We start from the raw sequence: 16,102 nt of genomic DNA on the forward strand, positions 1-16,102 counted from the left end.
CACAGCCACGCCACGGTGGAGCTGCGTTGGCCAGCCCCAGGAAACTGTAAAGGGAAGAAAAAGTAAAACCACAGATCTCACGTTAACTTCTTTTCTGGAGGTGGCTCCAAATTATATCCTTTGACCAATGTGGAGAAGGGAGGCCAAGGTTTGCTCTCTTTGAAAGGCTCAAGCTGCGATGTGCTTTGGTTTAACCAGTTCCTCGTTTTGTTTTGGGGTTTTTTTTGCCCCCAAGATTTGCACTAGCGCTCCAAACTTCAAGAGCCAGCAACCTATCTGTTCTTGAAGTACTGAAACTACCAGATGCTTCTGTGAAGGATATTGCTCTGAACTCACTCTTCATGTGCCATCCCAGGAGGTACATCAGAATTTGGGGAAGCCTTTTTTTTCCCCTCATTGCTCTAGCTCAGTTTTCAACCCATGCGGCCCCAAACTATGCCCTCCTCATATGTGAGTTTAAAATCACACGGCGGGAACATGGCAGATAGAAGAGGCAAAATGACTAGCCGTGGAAATCAGAAAAACAAAGCCTTTGTGCCAGGTAAGTGTTCTGGTGGGATTTTCAGTGGGACTTATTTTTTTATTACCTTTTATTTCAGTGTCCACTAACTTGCCTGACTCAGTGCAAGATGAGCATTTTCAAAAATTCTACCCTTAAACTTCAAAGCCACCGTTTTCAATAAACAGCACCAATCCATGAATCCAAAATTAACCTAATCTTTTATAGCAATGATATCTCAATGCTGACAACTAAGTGATTATTTAGGCCGGCAGCATTTTCTGAAAGGTTAAATCCTATTTTTAGGTATTGGTTTTCTAATTCTAATTATCTTTACTTCTGATCTGTTCACTTTCTTCCTTTTGATTTGGTCTCATACAAGAATCTGCTTTATATGAAGCAGGAGTGTAACTATTGGCAAAAGATTATTGGGCAATTAATTAACACCCCCGCTCCTCACCCATGCCTTGACTCCTACAGAAGTCCCACCCTTAAGACTTAAGTCTGTTCAAAACGGTATCTTCAAGTTACTCATTATTTTATTCCAAATTCTTTTGCAATGGTCACTTATTTTGGATACCCAGCCTGACATGCTTCAAGTCCCATGTTTGTGCTGGTGCCTCGTGCCGGCTGCAGCACAAGGTGAAATGCCAGTTCCTTGAAAATCACTGGGAATTCTGCTGCCAGCATCCTTAATGTCGGGATTCTGCTCAAGTCCCTTCACGCTGCTGCTGTTTGACTTACCATTCTGCATCTCGCTGTCTTGTGCTTCAGGGATGCTGTCAGGCTGACGGGGATTGCTATCGGCGTGTTGTTCAGCCTCTTCCTGCTCAGGTTTGGGACTGCTGCGCCCAGCAGTGTCTGCTGCTCTTCCTTCCCCAGCATCCTCGTCCTCATCAGAGGGAGCCAGGAAGTGCAGCTTTAGGCCAGTAAAGTTAGAAAGCAGTAAAAACAAGGCCTCGGAGCGTAAGAACTGCAGGAATTTCTTCAGGATGTCAGGGAGGCTGTCTTCTTCTCCCGTCTCATAGAGTCTGAAAGACAGCAGAGGTATCAGCAGTGGGGAACCAACAAGGACCACGTCCATGGAGGCAGCATCAACCAGTGCAGCCTCATGGCAGCTCCTGCTTGGCCTGATCAATAGGTGCAGGACGCTGTCATTCCCCACCTCTTATGGGCAGGCCCCCGGCTACTCCACTGGATGTCTTTCTTCTCCAAAGCTTCACACAGTAGTTGGTATTTCTCTTTCTGCAAGAGAAAGATAGTGCAGAAACGTTAACATTTAGCTCCCAGGTCTCCCTTGGTGTGCTAGAAGCAGCCATTGCCTAGTCTCATCTAGATAAGGCACTCTAATTTTTTCCCTAACTTGTTTGAGGCACCTAAGGACTGCTGAATTGAGGGGCATAGCCTGGGTGGGCATCGATGTTTTTTCAGTGCCAGTGACCACCAGGTATCAAATGCTACTTGATTGTCTGCTGGGTGAGAATGCAGTTTCGCTGAGGTACGGATGCCCAGTAAACCAGAGGTGAATCAGCCTTGAGAAGCAAAGCCTTTCAAGTAAGACCAAACCATTATGGATCACTTGTTTCACACACAGGTCAGGTTCCCCAAGTGCTGCGAGAGCTTGAGGGACAGGGAAGGACACTCTGGTCACCACAAGGCTAGGAAGCAGGAAGGATGACATGTGTTTCCATCCTTCTGCTTTGCTTCTTGCAGGAAACAAGAATGTTGAAGCAAAGTTTGTGATTTTTGATGAGTCCCTATGCAAAAGCGTATGGGCAGGCAGAGGGGATCTACCCTCAGAATCACAGAATGTGAGGTTGGAAGGGACCTCTGGAGGTCGTCTGGTCCGTTCCCCTTTAGGGAGTGAAACTAGAAGGTGTTTTAGTTAACAGCCGAACAAGCAAGGCCCTTCCCAGCCTGCATGACATGCGGTAACTGCCAGCGCTGTGACCTGTTCTAGCAGACCACATCAGGTTGAACCACTGGGCTTACCTTAAGAAAATCTTTCAGGAGAATTTCTGATCGCTCCTCAAATTCTTCCTGGATTTGAGCTTGGGAGTCCATGTCCAAATAAACCAGATTGATCCACTCATACAAGATTTCATGCTGGAAGGGAAATGGATTTGAATGCTGAACTTGCAAAAGTAAAAAGGATTCCCCAATTCCCCCTTACCCAGCTGGCCACAGGGCTGGATTCCTCCCCACACACACTCCATTCCTTTCTTTATATCATTATTTGATTGCACCACGAGTATTTGCTGCATTCTCTGCACTATTGTTAGGTATGCAAAATGTACAGAGTCAAGAAAGATATACAAGAAAGAAACGAGCTATGAATTTATGGGCAGGAAACCAAATGAGAGAATGGGATAAGTTAAAGATTAAAGCATCCCCAAGCATCAGCGCATCCCGTAACAGGTATTCCAGGAACAGGAAGGAAATAGAAATGCAGATAAGCAGATGTAGGCTTGTTACTCACATCATAGGGGATGTGTGGGCTCCTGGGCAAGGCAGCTTCCACGTGGCGTGCAGGTCTGACTATTGACGGGCCGTGAAACCAGCCGCTCACCGACAAGCGGCACTTCTCCTCAGAGAGAACTTCCGACACCTGGAACAACGTTGAGCAGCACGTTACTGTTTAGACTACAGAACATTTAAGGACCAGCTGTAACAGGCACCACGTAGACTCGTCGTAGGAGATGGACCTGACTCTGGAGAGCCTACTGCATACACAGAGAAGTCAGACAAGGGCTAGACCAGGCTGGATTATTCTTGGCTTACAGAAAGAAGGCTTAAAGAAACTTTGATGCTCAAGTCCATTGTAGGTTTCAAGAATCACAGTCCAAGCTTTTACTCCAAGCTCCCAGCAGAATCCACCCCCGCTCTCTCGGAGCTTTGAGTCATTCTGCTATTAAAAGTAACTGTGTTTTATTTTTCTACCATTTATTCTGTTGAAGAACCAGCTACCCCAGGCTGCAACAATTAGCTGTCACAGCTTAATCTGGAAACTCAGAAAGCAACTGAGCATCTGTGGGCCACAGCAGACTATACTGGTCTACTTTTTTGTCTTTTACTTTTTAAAAAGTGCTGTAATACAAGCCATCATGAAGGGCATTTGCCTGATACCTTTGGCTCTTTGTCCACCTATCTACCAGACTAAAAGCAGCCCCTCTATTCTGGCATTTAACCTGGTCTGTGGAAACCCTTGGTTTTCACACAGTGATGTGAAATTTGATTTCATCATATTGTGCAGAGGTAAATTGGGCTAAATTGAACAATTTCACATTCTAGGGTGCTGTACTGTGACAGTAGTGTGAAGAGAGAGCCATCCCCTTATGACTGGTTGCAAGCCACAAACTGTTGTGAATTTTTGAATAGCACATGAAGACTTTGCACTGTTTGTTTTTTTTTAGAACAGACTGACTGAACAGGAAGAAGAAACACAGTCTGTTCCGAAAAGGTTTTGGCTCTTATTGATTGTTACAGAGCTGTAGTGGCCCTTTCCTTGCATGACTTAGAGGTGTTCTAGGTTATTTGGAATAGCTACCGAATCCTAAATCACTTGGGAAATGGAAACCATTAAAATGCCTGGCATTTGAAGCTCATGGACCCGCTCTGCTCGGCAAACACCCACAGCTTTATTTGCTATCTCCTAAAGAAATGTAAACCATGAAGGCCAAAACCTGAAGATCTATTAGGAAGTACTGACTAAATGCTCTTTGCCCAATGCCTAAGAGGGATTTAAGGCTGGCATCTGCTGTGAAGGCTTCGTATCAGTCTGACCCTTACGCAGTCCTCTAATGGTAATTCGCAGGCTCTACGCTTTACTGATGAAAAGGGTCAAAGAAATGATTCAGTGGTTCAGCAAATACTCTGGGCACAACCAGTGAGGTCCAGAGCTGGGAGGCTTTGATTCATGGCACTCCCAGTTAAGATTAATGCTTATTTTAAAAATAAATTTATGATTTAAGCTGAGTTTATTGCCTGTGTTAACAGTATCGGAGACTGTGCACAGGACTCTGAATAGTGCTAACGTGTGGGATTACATTTAGGTCAGTAGAAGCAGTCACAAGGTTAAGTGGAATATGAATTTTTATGACAAGATTAAATCACTACCTGAAAGCAATTAGGGCAGTGACCAAGTAGATGCTTCTGTTAATTAATTGTAAGACATAAATGACACAAAAATAAAACCCTAAGCAGTCTAGGTGAGGACATGCCCAACCTACATCACTGATCTTCTTCCTCTCCAACCTTCTGCTCTTTGGCCCTGTTTGTTACAGTCCGTGGTATTCTCAAGTCCACAGGAGTTTCAGATTTCAGCCAGGTGTCTGTATCGTGCAGTTCCACAGATTATTCATCCTGTTTCCAGCCATCTTCCTGATAAGTGCCACGAAGTGCTACTTAACCATATCAGCATTTCTACTGTAGGGTACGGCACTACATCTACGTTAGAGAGTGGGTAAAGCCGTATCTGCAAAGCGCCCTATGGGCAAGGTGATGTGCTGAGGAGCTCTTCTGGAGCAAAGTCAGGGCATCCGCATGAAAAATGTGAGCTAGTTTAAAACAAGCAAACAAACAAAATCTCTCTCATCACCACAGCCAAATCCACAGCAGTGGCTTGCCAGGAGAGCAACACAAAATAGAAATGGAAGTTTTCTCCCCTCAAGATGATGAAGCTAGAGTGACAGTTTAAGTTGGCTTTATCAGCTCGTGTCCTCCTTGAAGCCCTGCCTTTAACACAGCACTTAGCATGAGGAATCCATTCTACCCACACTTCTCCCTTTCCCTTCTCCCTCCCCATCAGGACTGTAATAACACACAGAGTAAATAACCACAACAATGAGAATCAAAAAATGAACAGGAGACAGCTCCTTGCCTGGTGGAAAGAGACTGGAGACACTTCAAAGAAAACCAGCGTGTTCCACGAAGGCACTAATGACTTGACGATTTTCTGTGGCTGAAAGTGTTCTGAGGAGGAAGAAAACATACTCTGGTTAAGATATGAACTGGAACTCACTAGAAACTGCCATTTCTCTCTGACTTCGTGACATTGCGACTGGCGAGACACCTGGGTATAAGAGATGAAGCCCAGAGCAAGGGCTTGGTGAGGAATCAGCAGACTTCTGTTGCTGGAAAGGGAAGTTATCCCCATCACTTTAGAGTTCCAAGCATTGCCTCCATCCTGCCTCCACTCTTGGCCCTTGCAAAAAAGAGTGGGGAAAAAGAAAGATTCCCCTTATCTTTAACTTCTCCTTTTCTCTACTGTCGCCCACTAGCATTGTCTGCAAAGGCTGACTGCTACAGCCCATCTCTAAGGTGCAAATTTTACATATACATCAGCTTCTCTGGATTAAGGAGAAACTCTTTATCTTCCTTGTACTGTTTGAGGAGAGAGTTCCCGCAAGGGGCACATAAGCTTCATCTTTTTCAGCCACCTGAGGCTGAGCTCGGAGCTCTTACCATCTGTGCTATACAGGTCCAGCGTTCCCCCGTCGCTTTTCTCCCAGGGTGGCACGAGGTACAGGATGAAAGCAATTCTCCGACCTTCCAGCTCATCATCGTGGCACAGCAAGACATCTGCAATTACATACGTTTTGCTGCAGTAGCGCCTTTCCAGTACACGCATGATTCATTCCAATGGCTGCTTCCCAGCTTTTTCCCCGCAAGGATACAGCAAGAAAAAACACGCCCTCTCCAAGAACTGCATTTTCACTCGTCAGCATCACCAGCCCAAGATTTGCAAGATTAAATTCTGTGGGATTGCACTGCAATTGGCAGATTAGCCCACTCTGAAGGTACGGGCAGTTATAACTCGTCATCCACCCTTCCACGGCTGTCACCGGGCACAGCGGACAGAGATTCCTGAGTTAAATAATGATTCAAGCTCTTTTAAATACAGACTTGCCCTTTGAATAGGTTTGTTGCTGGAATAGAGGGGGGGAGCCTTGGGAACAGAAAAGCTGGACCAACAGTTGGTTGCGCAAAAGACTTTTAAAAACTAGAGCTGACAGCAGTAAAAGCTTTCCCCTTCCTACAGTGATTTTTCATGACTAAAAGGCTAGGAGCAGTTGTAACCTGGACTCACCAAGGTGACATTTTAGCATTGGACTTCACAAACTCAATTGTGGCATTTGGAAGCTGAACACTTCACAACCGTGCATGGAAGCAGGCACGCAAACACGGGCTGCACATCTCCAAAAAAGCGGGGGCTTGCAACAACACTGGGCCCAGTTAAAGCCATCAGCAACGTGACTGCAGCAACAGTTTTTCCATAATTGGGACTTCATTTTCTGAGACTTTGGTTTGCTGCTGATAGCTTCTAGGACCCTCTAGAACTAGAAAGGGGCTGTGGTGGGTTATGTAATGAATTATTCTCTAGTTTCCTATACACGCATAGAAGCTTTGGGGAAAGGATCGCTTATAGACTGACCAGTATATTCATATTTAGCACAGGAGATGTCAATAGTTGGCTCCAGCTCTATCTGGGTCACAGCAGAAAGCCACGCTCGGAATTCTTCACACAAAGCATGCCTGAGAAGACAAGCACAAGGTAAGTGTCCTCCTGTGTTATAAAACACATCACCATAGCCTAAACTAATTTATTATCTCCTTTCCAACTATTTAAACAGTTAAAGGAGCTGCCGGAGACACTGTATTCCTGTAGGACCACACAGGAGCTGGCCAGGAAAACAGCCCAGCGCTCACAGCATCGCCAACAATAACCAGCAGTGAGTGTGAAATCAGTTGTAAGGGGGATAGGTAAGCATTTCAGAAGTGACGGGTACAGGAGGGCTGAATCAGCTTGCACCGCTCGGAGGAAAACCGGTAACTGCCCTCAGGGCCACGACCTGCAGAGAGCAGATTCAGCTCTTCAGGGCCGGTTCCTGCCTGACCACCGTGGCAGGCGGCCGAGTGCCGCCCGGCCCACCCCGCTGCCCTCGCCCTCCCAGGGGAGCCAGCCAGGGCTTCTCCCCTCCCCGAGCGGCCGCACCCGGAGCTGGCAAAGCCCCGAGCCGGCGCTTTACCTCAGCGCGGCGACGTGGGGCTCCGGCCTTCCCCCCAGCTCCTCGGACTGCGCCGGCCCATGGAAGAGAAGAAGGGACGGGGGTTAGGGCGGCCGGGCCCGGCTCGGCGCGGCCCGGCCCGGCCCGGGGCCCACCTGCCGCAGCGAGAGGAGGTCGTTGCGCCGCCCGCGGAAGCCGAGGCCCAGCAGCTCGTCGCGCAGCGCCTCCGCGAAGGCCGGGCCCGCCAGGAAGCCGGGGATGACGCCGTGCCGGAACGGGGCCGGCTCCACCGCCGCCGCCTCTGCAAGGGAAACGCCGCCGGTGAGGGGAGGAGCGGGCCCGCCGCCGCCGCGCAGGCCGGGCTCGGGGGGTTGGGGCGTACCGTGGCGGAGCGGCTCCCCGCGGCCCCAGGCCGCCGCCGCCCGCTCCCGCAGCGCCGCGTCCCTGAGGGCGGCGCAGAGCTCGGCGCGCGCCTCCCGCTTCCCGCGCTTCTTCCCCGGCGGCGCCGCTGCCCCGCGCCGCTTGGCGCCCATGGCGCTCCCCTCTGACAGCCCCCGCCGGACTACAGCTCCCGGCGGGCCCCGCGCCGCCCGCCGGGCCAATCGGATCGCGCGAGGGGGCGGAGCCGCGCGCCTCTGGCCAATGAGGGAGCGGGGGAAGGGCGGAGCGCGGCGCCAAAATGCCAGCGAGAGGGTGGCCCCTCCCGCCCCACCGCGGAGGCGCTGGGGATGGGGGAGGGCAGAGCGGCTCCTCTCTATGGTCGCGCCGGAAGTGTGGCGGGCGGTTCCGGCGAGGCGGAGGGTGTGCGGCCTGGCGGGGAGGTTAATGGCGGACGCCGTTCCCGCCGCTGAGCACTGATCGCTCCCTCGCCGCCTCCCGCCGCGCCGCCATGTCCGTGGTGCCGCCCAACCGTTCGCAGACCGGCTGGCCCCGCGGGGTGAACCAGTTCGGGAACAAGTACATCCAGCAGACGAAGCCGCTCACGCTGGAGAGGACCATCAACCTGTGAGCGCCGCCTCGGGCCTCCCCGGGCCCCGTCCCGTCCCGCTAGCGAGCCCTTCCCCGCGCCGTCGGCCGCCCTTGGGAGGTTTTCCCTCGGCAGCCGTCGGCCCGGGGTCCTGCTCCTCCGCCGGCCGGGGGGCTGAGGGGAAAGCGGCGGAAGAGCCCGGTTGCCGGCGAGGGGTCTGCCCTCTCGGAGGGGCGCGCTGTTCGGCTGTGGAACGCCACGCTGTGGGATGTTGGGGGTGCTGAAAGCTGGCAGCGACCGGCATTGAGTCTATATGATGTAGTACGTAGAGACAGCATCCGGCTGGGGAGGTGTGAACCCCAATTAACACCGTTAGGGAGTATTTAGACGTGGTGAACGTCATCTGTGCTTCTCTTCTGGGGTGCTCGTTCATAGGCGCCCGCCGTTGGCGGCAGAGAGGAGCGGGGCATTGGCCTGGGTGGTCAGTGGATGTGGTGAGGTGTGCCTGGTGCCTGCTGATTGTCTGGTGCAGGTGTTTTAATTCGGAGTGGTTGCTATCAGAGAACACCTTCTGTCATAGATACAAACTATTTGCTAATAAATACTTACTTTATATGAGAAGCCATATACTTTAGCTGCCTCCAGTAAACTCTCATAGATGTGTTCTTTGCCAAGTACATCTGTCAAGTTGCAGAAACAGCAAATGTTAAGTGTAACAGCCAATATTCAATTTTGGCTATTAATCACACTCTCATGTATTTTTTTGGTATAGCTGAGTTTATTCACAGTTAGAAAGAGTCTTGTGGAAGTTCAAATATGAACTTAAGAGATTGGAATATTTTTATAGTGTTTCTGAAGAAAAGGCTCAGCAGGAAGCTGTGTTATCACCATAATTTTTTTAAAGTGTAGGCTAAGGGGTTTGATATACAGACTAATGTACCCACATTAGCGTAGTATGGGTTAGCATAGTAGATTATTAATAAAGCTATCTGTGTATCTAAAAATGGAAATGATTCTAAGCTATAAGTGAAAGCGGGGTGGAGTTTGCTAATAAATGAATCTGCAGTTAGGAAACTGGTTGTTTTGTCTCACTTGTGTACATGAGGAAGGGCTCTAACAACAGCAACTTGCTTGTGTTTTCGCTGCTGTAAAAAATGAGGAAAATTTGGAGGGAGGAAAAATTTGAGGGGGGGAAGAGTGTATACTACTTAAGTTTGACATGCTTAAGTATTGGGGAAAGAATACATGACGAGATGCATCTCGGGGAAAACACTCCCCATTAAATCAGTCATTTATTCTGTTAATTCAGTTGCTGTATGCCACAAGTCAATAAAACCATGGTGATAACTCGTTACTGCTCTCTGCCCAGAACCCATTTTCCTCTCCCTTTTTGACTTAGCCTGATGATCCTGCCTTCCCTCCAGGCTTCGTGCTATCAGATCTCTGTGTTGCTTGGATTTTGTGGTACAATAGCATTTTCCTGTTGCCCTCTGTGCTCCCTGACCAATTTCTTGCCTAAGCTTTCCTTTCTTTTCTGACTCTTACCTGGAGAAATCTCTTGAGTTTCCACTATACTGTCACTAGAGAATGCGTAGGTCCAGCACCTAGCCAATGGAGTGATCTGCTCAAACTCTTGACCTTACCCCAGGCTCCCAGCCCTGCACTTAGACACTCAGCATTTCTCCTCTTCTGTGATCCAGATGTCTCATTTCCCACTTCAAAACAAAACCACTTCTAACACTTTAGTTCTCGGGCTCTTTATTACTTCTGCAGAAAAACAACCCGCTGTCCTGTGCAGCTTCCTTCCTTCCCAGCAGAGCTTTTCTCTCCTGTCCCTTTCCCAGCTCCTCTCAGAGCCTCAGCCGCATTTTCTCTGCGGTGTGGAGATCAAAGAGGGTGGCTGTTGAATAACAGTTGCTGCTGGTTCTTTTGGGCTTCTTTCCCTCTTTTGAGTCAGCACCACACCAGCGTGTCGATCAGCAGGACTTCCTGCGCTTGTGCGTACCGTAGTGCGGATCTTCGCGCGACAGGGGCCCCATAAGTCACAAACAAGAACTTCTAGACTAGCGCTACGAATGAGTTACCGTTCCGCCAAGCACAGAAGGTTCTGCCTTAGGGTAGATGCTGTGTCATAGTGATTTAAATTTAGATTTCTTGTTGTGTAGTAACGTGTTTCCTTCCCCTTGCAGGTATCCTCTGACAAATTACACGTTTGGTACAAAGGAACCCCTGTATGAGAAGGACAGTTCCGTGGCAGCTCGGTTTCAGCGCATGAGGGAAGAGTTTGACAAGATCGGCATGAGGCGGACAGTGGAAGGGGTTCTGATTGTACATGAGCACAGGCTGCCCCACGTGCTGTTACTGCAGCTGGGTACCACTTTTTTCAAGCTGTAAGTGTCTGTTTCTTGAATGTAACTTTTAGTTTAACTTTATTTTCACAGACCACTAACCATGCAGGCTAGAGTTAAAGTGTGGCTACCTGATAGATGTTTTGAACGTGATTAATTTCTTGCAAACACTTAGTCTGGGAAAACTTTTTTGAATGGTGGGGGTTTTTTTCATCTAAAATTTATTTGTCTGACTCTGCTCATGAGTGGGGTGACAGTTTTGAACCGACTGGAAATCTTAGTTACGGTGCATCACTATGGTAAAGTCCTGTTTAAAACTCATTATCAGTAGTTAGTGTGTTGTTCTTATATTGTGAAAGCTGTTCTGCTTAAATATCCTAATGCTATGGCTGCAAAAATGGTAAAGTGGAGCTCAAGGAATAAACCCCAGTAAACGCAGAATGATAACTGTTTACAAACTCCTGGGTGAGCTGGGGACAGCAAGAAAGGTAGGCATGCGAATTTGAGAAAACTGCTTCAGTTCATCTCATACTTATCACTGCCGGAGTGAAATTTTAGTGTTTGGATCATAAGGTTGTAGTGATGTTTTCTTTTTTTAAACTGGATGGGCTTGACTTGTCTCAAGTTACCCTGCTTGTGTTCTTGCTCTTATGTTTTTAACATTTATATTGTTTGTTCTCGGTTTTGTGTGCGTGTGAAATCTAACTTTATCTCCAGATTATTTTTTGACATCTTGATTTGGGGGATGTTTGTGGACAAAATAGGCTAGACTCTAAAAGTTTTGCAAAACTCTGTAATGATGAAAATGTGGTTTTAGGTTTTTTCATTAACCTTGCATCAAATGCAGGACAGTTCCCCACGAGTGTTATTTTCTGCTTCCTGTGTGCTTCAGTGAGTGCTGGTTTTGAGATAAGAACAAATACGGTCGGTATTTACAACTCTTTCTTCAACTTCTGGTGCTTTTATATTATTGTTAAAACTTTACCTTTTAAGTGTCCCAGTTATTATCATGTATAATCATGAGAGAGAGATATATATGTATACCATATATATGATGTCCTGCTGAAGTGGAAGTATTTTATATAATGGGTGTTTTTTTTAAGGGACATACAGTTGCCATTTTAGTCACGGTTTTGGTGGAAGCTATCCAAAGTCTTCCAATTCAGCAAAGTTAGATTTGGAACATCTGACTTAAGGGCCTTGAGTGAATTTGTAACTCCCTGCCTGGAAGCACATCCAAACTTACCTGTGAAAGTTGGTAAATGCAATAAAACATAACTTCAGCTTTCATCATTGATTATTTTAACAGACCTGGTGGTGAACTCAATCCAGGAGAAGATGAGGTAGAAGGTCTCAAACGCTTAATGACAGAGGTCTGTTTTCTTTTGTTATGTTACTATATCGGAATCTTGGATTATTTTAGAGTTAACAGAATAAGTCAAAGCATTAGAGTAGTCTCCTCCTTGCTTCTGTTATTTTGATGCTTTTGTGATGTTCTCAGGTAGTTAACAAATAAAGCAGTAAGTTTTCATTTATCTGCATCGTCAGAGTGTGACAGAGTGGTCTAGTGGCTGACCCCCTACCTGCTGCTCAAGTCCTGTGTTCATTTGCAGCTTTGCTTTTTGGCTGGCTTCAGGCAAATGAGTGTGCGGATGGGCAATAAAATACATTGCGGAGCACAACTGATGAGGACTTGTTTTTGAGATTGTCTTCCCAATGCACCAATTAACTTTCCATGCGCTCCAAGTAACCTAAACTAATTCTGTCAGGTAGCATAACAATGCATATCATTCTTCCCATTGGTCTGACGGGACTCAGTTCAACCGAATACAGCATGGAATTTGAAATGCTCTCAAAAGTGTCCTTGTCCTGTCACGTGAGGCTTTTACTAAAAAAGTCACTTTATACAAAAATACTCTAAAATGCTATTAAAAGCTGTTAAAGGTGGTATTAAAAGCTGAAATACATCAGACCCTTATTACAGCAAGTCTTCATGCTTCTGGTATATGTTTTCTAAAAAAATTGACGTGGGGTAGTTAAGAGTTTTGACTGTAGCTGGATTTTTTGGTAGATACTGGGTCGTCAGGATGGTGTTCAGCAAGACTGGGTGATTGATGACTGCATTGGTAACTGGTGGAGACCGAACTTTGAACCTCCGCAGGTGAGTACTCATGTTGACTTTCATCTTCTTCAGTCAAGTGGTGTTCTTCCAAAAGCCTTCAACTTGCCAGCTGGGCTTTTTGAGTACCTGCTGCATGAGCAATTAGTCTTTCTGTTTTTTACCTATTTCATCTCCTTTCTGTGGCTGAGGAGAAACTACAAACTTTTTCTTCTGGAAACTCCCCTCTCCCTCCTCACACCCATCCTGACGGATGAGAAAGCACTGGATGTAATAGCTTCCAGTCCTGTGCTGAGCCAGACACACTATTGAAATTCCTGTTTTAGCCACAGCGGAAACTCTCGCACTGCTGCATATGGAACAGATGTCCTGTGAATAAAATAGTCTCACTACCCTATTTCTAAATGCTTTAACACTGAAAATACTTGCTCACTTTGCTGTTACGCATTTCTATCTTGTTGGGTTGTTTTAACGGCTCATGAGTACTGGTGCCTCTTTAGATCCTGTCAATAGTTGTGACAACAACAGCATGCCTTTCTGAGTACTTTCTTACAAAAGTGGTTTTCATTATTTGATGCCATGAAAGAACAATATATGTCATGTTGAAAGCTTGCACAGTGCTTTGTAATTTATAAAGTAGCACTTAAGATTGCACAGTATTTTCAAAGCTCTGTAAAACCAATTTTTACTGTTTTTTTTTTCCAGTATCCCTATATTCCAGCTCATATTACAAAACCAAAAGAGCACAAAAAGCTTTTCTTGGTTCAGCTTCAAGAAAAGGGTAAGTGTTTGTTTGCAACAAAGGATTTTATTTATAACAATGTCTAAATGCTTGCATTTCATGCAAGGAAATGTAGTAGCAAGTTTGTGTTCATATGCTTGCAGTTGTTTATAGATGATCACTAAAAAGTTAAGTGTTGATACCAGTTTTGAAGGTAGGTGATCCTTTGAACTTGAGTTCCTAGTAAATGCTCATTCCTGCTCCTGCATCAGAATATGACCCCTGTATTTAACTAGAAAAGGAATAAATCTACTATAGTGCTCTATGTAGTGATCTTGTTTTGAGGTGTGTGGGGGATGGCGAGACCTTGGCTGAATGTGTGGTGGTTTTTCTTATTAATAACCTGTATTTGTTTTTAGCTTTGTTTGCAGTCCCAAAAAATTACAAGCTGGTCGCTGCGCCATTGTTTGAGCTCTATGACAATGCACCAGGATATGGACCCATTATTTCCAGCCTTCCTCAACTTTTGAGCAGGTATATTAAGATTTATTTGTATTATAGTTCTTGGGAACACATTTGCTGTGGGACACCAGAGCAAGGCTAGGCAGTACAGAAACCGGCTGTGAAAAGGTTGCAGCTATCCCAAAGAGCTTAGAATCTACCTCAGACAAGATGTGATGGACAATTCAGAGGCACTGATCACAACTTGCTAGCACCAAAGTCCTATCTAGCAGTTGTAGGAAAGGAAAATGAGAGATGTTGAGGATGAAGCTGTGCGCAGGCTAAGGAACAGCTTCTTGCAAGTGTTAGGGACAGCGTGAGAGTAAAAGCCAAGATGCGTGTTTCAGGCACTGAATTAGATGTGCATGTCATCACAGCTTTGTGCTGATTAAACATGGGGTTTTTTAGACTCTGTAGTAGAGTTTATAATGTGTAGCGTGTTTATAACACAAGTATCTGTAGGGACAGCTGTATTTTTTCCTTCCTTTTTCCAATGTACACACTCTTTGGCTTTCTTACCTGAAAACGGCTTGTACCTCGGGTCTCTGGAGCTCACTAGTCTCCCTGGTTTCTGTTACTTCAGCAAATGTTCAGGAACGCCAAGCATCCCACAGCCTGTCAGCTGTTACTCGGGGAAGTAGTTCTGTCATCCACCTACTTTGATGAAAAAAGTCTGTTAGCAGAATGTCAGCACTGGTATTGCCCACAACAGGCTTGTATTGTGCCATGGTTTTTCTCTGTCTAGTCCCAGTTGCAGCTCTGGGGGCTTCCCCCCACTGCTCTAAAGGCAGCAGATACTTTCTCCTGAATACCAGCAAAACACTGGCCATTATGCAGCCAAATGCCAGTTTGGTACCAGTGCAACAGACACATCCGAAGGTCGGACATCTGGAAGTTGAGCTGGATGCTTGCTTTCACTGTGTGAACGCTGTTTGTTGTGAAACTTAGTTGAGAAGAATTAGCTGTTCTGTTGAGTATGTCTATCTGTTACCCTTGGAGCGTATAAAGTTGGCCCTGATAGCAGAAATGCTGTGAAATTGTTGCTGGGGGGGGGGTATATAACTCACTGGTATTTTCATGTCTATGAAGCTCTCTTAAGAGATGAAATGTTAATAATCAGTTCTTCTGCAACCTTAAGAGATTGTTGTGCAATGCTAGTGTAGAATTGGCTGTTAAAAATGATGCTTCCTGCTATACTATAGAGCTCTCTTAATAAAAAATTCACTTTTGTTCTGTCAGTTAGAGGCTTATCAAGAGCAGAAATGAAACATTTGCTTATTCATTCCAAAATGTCACTTAAATAAAAAGAATGAAAATCCCTCACTTAGTATAATCCTTTTAATTTTAGGTTCAACTTTATTTACAACTGAATTCCCATATGCCTGAAGAGTCTGATAGAAGAAGCCGTCTCTGTGAGCACAGCTTTAAAATGTAGAGAAAAGAATATGTGTGACGCAAGGGATTTTTTTATGTCATTCTTTTCCTGAAGGCCACTAAACTTTCTATTGTATGAATAGAGAAGTGAATCTCAACTGTTTAGGTAGTGGGATGGCAATGTGATATCAGTGTTTTAATCGCTTTTCATTGTAATACTCACCAAATTTTTTTTGTACAACATTAAACAAAATGGTTAAGATTCTGTTTGTCTTGGGTTTGGTTTTTTGTAGGGGTTTTTGGGGGTTTTTTGTTGTTTTTTTTTTTTTTTTTTGCTTTAGTTGTTTCCTACTTTTAGGTATATATTTTAAACTTTATTACTTTCCTTCAGGAATACAGAAGATCTTGGAAGCAAGAGGAGGACCTGACCCATTCAGGGACCATTCGGATGCTCTCATCTGCATCCCTGAGCAGGCAATTAGTCTGAGGGAGAAATTAAACAGTATAAATAGGTGCAATATAATTTTGAGTCTTTTTTTAACTTGGAGAACAGAGTATGAGTACTT

At 46.0% G+C, this 16,102-nt stretch overlaps 2 protein-coding genes across 3 annotated transcripts in view; one reads left to right on the forward strand and one right to left on the reverse strand.

Moving 5' to 3' along the window:
- OGFOD1 (2-oxoglutarate and iron dependent oxygenase domain containing 1) overlaps positions 1–8,071 on the reverse strand; it is a 15,531-nt gene extending 7,460 nt beyond the window's left edge. Inside the window, exons 1-10 of the mRNA XM_075161219.1 lie at positions 7,889–8,071; positions 7,662–7,807; positions 7,528–7,574; positions 6,933–7,033; positions 5,963–6,079; positions 5,379–5,470; positions 2,979–3,107; positions 2,492–2,605; positions 1,665–1,744; positions 1,097–1,530 (exon numbers count right to left, since the gene is read on the reverse strand). Coding sequence (XP_075017320.1) covers positions 1,097–1,530; positions 1,665–1,744; positions 2,492–2,605; positions 2,979–3,107; positions 5,379–5,470; positions 5,963–6,079; positions 6,933–7,033; positions 7,528–7,574; positions 7,662–7,807; positions 7,889–8,039 — 1,411 coding nt within the window. The 5' untranslated portion in view covers positions 8,040–8,071. The remainder of the gene's footprint in view (positions 1–1,096; positions 1,531–1,664; positions 1,745–2,491; positions 2,606–2,978; positions 3,108–5,378; positions 5,471–5,962; positions 6,080–6,932; positions 7,034–7,527; positions 7,575–7,661; positions 7,808–7,888) is intronic.
- Positions 8,072–8,265: 194 nt separating this feature from the next.
- On the forward strand, positions 8,266–16,102 carry NUDT21 (nudix hydrolase 21). 2 transcript variants are annotated; one of them, XM_075161013.1, is made up of 8 exons: positions 8,266–8,511; positions 10,663–10,863; positions 12,131–12,194; positions 12,893–12,982; positions 13,646–13,721; positions 14,081–14,195; positions 15,511–15,574; positions 15,928–16,102. In XM_075161013.1, exons 1-7 carry the CDS (start codon positions 8,396–8,398, stop codon positions 15,530–15,532), a joined length of 684 nt encoding a protein of 227 aa, XP_075017114.1. In that variant the 5' UTR covers positions 8,266–8,395; the 3' UTR covers positions 15,533–15,574; positions 15,928–16,102. The 2 variants fall into 2 exon arrangements, with proteins under 2 accessions (XP_075017114.1, XP_075017113.1); XM_075161012.1 differs by lacking the exon at positions 15,928–16,102 and having other exon boundaries at positions 15,511–15,801.

Source organism: Calonectris borealis, chromosome 12 (genome assembly GCF_964195595.1).
Source record: "Calonectris borealis chromosome 12, bCalBor7.hap1.2, whole genome shotgun sequence".
NCBI classification, from domain to species: Eukaryota; Metazoa; Chordata; class Aves; order Procellariiformes; family Procellariidae; genus Calonectris; species Calonectris borealis.

Bases quoted from the DNA above. Each gene is read 5' to 3' on its own strand.
- NUDT21 (XM_075161013.1), top strand. From the start codon at position 8,396: ATGTCCGTGGTGCCGCCCAACCGTTCGCAGACCGGCTGGCCCCGCGGG. The intron at 8,512-10,662 runs GTGAGCGCCGCC...TTCCCCTTGCAG, and splicing joins CTGGAGAGGACCATCAACCT to GTATCCTCTGACAAATTACA. The intron at 13,722-14,080 runs GTAAGTGTTTGT...ATTTGTTTTTAG, and splicing joins GGTTCAGCTTCAAGAAAAGG to CTTTGTTTGCAGTCCCAAAA.